The sequence below is a fragment of the Trypanosoma equiperdum genome (genome assembly GCF_001457755.1).
Source record: "Trypanosoma equiperdum strain OVI genome assembly, contig: ctg_211, whole genome shotgun sequence".
In the NCBI taxonomy this organism is placed as follows: domain Eukaryota; phylum Euglenozoa; class Kinetoplastea; order Trypanosomatida; family Trypanosomatidae; genus Trypanosoma; species Trypanosoma equiperdum.
The window spans coordinates 17673-19632 of NW_027124101.1; the positions used below are offsets into that span (position 1 = coordinate 17673).

At 50.2% G+C, this 1960-nt stretch overlaps 1 protein-coding gene across 1 annotated transcript; it reads left to right on the forward strand.

Moving 5' to 3' along the window:
• Nucleotides 1-865: 865 nt before the first annotated feature.
• Nucleotides 866-1810, forward strand: TEOVI_000065900 (protein phosphatase 2C, putative; the record flags this gene model as incomplete). Its single annotated transcript, XM_067224031.1, has 1 exon — nt 866-1810. The coding sequence occupies one exon, from the start codon at nt 866-868 to the stop codon at nt 1808-1810; it is 945 nt and encodes a 314-aa protein (XP_067080132.1).
• Nucleotides 1811-1960: the final 150 nt, after the last annotated feature.

Consider the following 1960-nt stretch of genomic DNA (forward strand, 5'->3'; position numbering starts at 1 on the left):
ACTGGGAAGGGTTGGAGGTCGGTATCGCGATAGGTTTGCTAGTGCCTGCGAGTTGTACGTTAGGTCTACCTGGGAGCGTACCTCTCAATAGATGATGTGGAATGGACATCTGAGGCGCTGGTATCGAGGGATTCTTCCGGTGGTATCAGCGCCCCTGAGTCATCATTATTGATGCCCCACCTATTTGTTGTTGAGTTTACTTTTCCTTTCCCCTCTTAAACTGTTTAATTAATTGTCAAGAAGTATTTTGGAGAGGAGTGTAAGTCCAGTGGTAAGGAAGTGAGATGCAATGGTTCCTTCCCGCGAGCTGTCCATACCTCTCTATACTCGTGGAAGAAACAATCGGGCGGAGTAATTAACGCTTATTTTTTGCTTGTGCCATATTTTTTTTTTTTGGTTCTGCACTTTCCCTCACCTAATCTAGGCCAGTGTTTACGTTGTTACCCGGACAGTTCAAAATTTTGCTATGTACTTCCTCCTTAGCCCTCGTGTTTCCCTTGTACCTATAACGGAACTGCTGTGGTGCCTATAGCTTTTCCTTTTTTCATATATACTTTTTAAGTTCGCCAACGTGTGCTCCAAAGCACTTGTGGATCGACCCACAAGCGGTAGTAGCTGCCACGAACTCAGTAATTAAAGAAGAGGAGAGGTGATAACTGACCTTTAGTTCAAGTACGGGTAAGGTTTTGCTTCAGGAAAAAGCGGCCGGAGAGGGGAGATATAGCAGAGTGAAGGTTGGGGTGTCGCAACCCTAGGAAAAGATTGTGTTTGGCTTCGTTTGGAGGCTAGTCGTTTGTACCTGAGATCGATCGTGCGCTGCGGTAGAACCCTTTTTGTAGTGTTCTACGGTAGCTTGGGTTGAAAAATGCATCAACACGGCAAGACATCGGGAACAGATGGTAGCGGGGCAACAGTTTCCCAGTCTTCCTCGGGTTTCATGGAGACTCCGTGGCGCATCTTTGAGTACGGTGTGGCATCGGAGCAGGGCTCCCGGAAGACGATGGAAGATCAACACGCCATGGTGGCAGAATCGTTTCCATTCTTTGCCGTTTACGATGGGCACGGCGGCACGCAATGCGCTGAATTTCTTCGGGACAATCTCCACACGTTCATTTTTGGCCAGCCGGAGATCGAGACCGACCCCGAGCGTGCAACACGTGCCGGGATAGCGGAGGCCGAAAATGCCTTCCTGACAAAGTGTGCTGACGAGAAAATTGAGTCGGGCAGTACTTGTGCTGTGGCCTTGGTAGTAGATGACACTCTGATCGCGGGGAATGTCGGCGACTCGGAGATAGTGCTGTGTCGTGCCGGCGCACCCATTGTTCTGTCAACAAAGCATAGCATTCAGGACAACGTGTCTGAGGGGGAGCGCGTGAAAGCCTGCGGTGGTAGGATAATAAGCAACCGTGTGGGGCACCCCAAATTTAACCCTCAGTTACTGAGCCTCGCCATCACACGTGCTATAGGTGATGCTGGTTTTAAGCTACGCGAATTCACTGATGGCAAACCGTCCGGCGTTATTGCCGACGCGGAGACACGATCCACAAGATTGACGGATGACGACAAGTTTCTGATCATTGGTTGCGACGGATTGTGGGATGTTATGTCGTACGAAGCGGCAGTGCAACTCTGCTCTCGCCTCGCCTCTGAGGGCGAAACCCCGAAGGCCATTGCTGGTAGTCTGTGTCAGGAGGCTTTAAGGCAAGGGAGTACAGATAATGTCACATGCATCTACATTAATATAAGAGCAAAGAGCTCAGCCCCGGGCTGTGGACAGCTCGGCAGTGGCGACCCTCTACACAATATGTAGTGAGGAAATGTGCAGAGGGCACTGCATGCATTATATGTGTCTTTGTACCCGTTGAGGACGTTCACATAACAGTGGCAATCTAATCGTCGTCGCATTTGAGTGACTTCTTCCAAAAAAGGGGCGTCTACATGTCGATACGGGGGGGGGGGG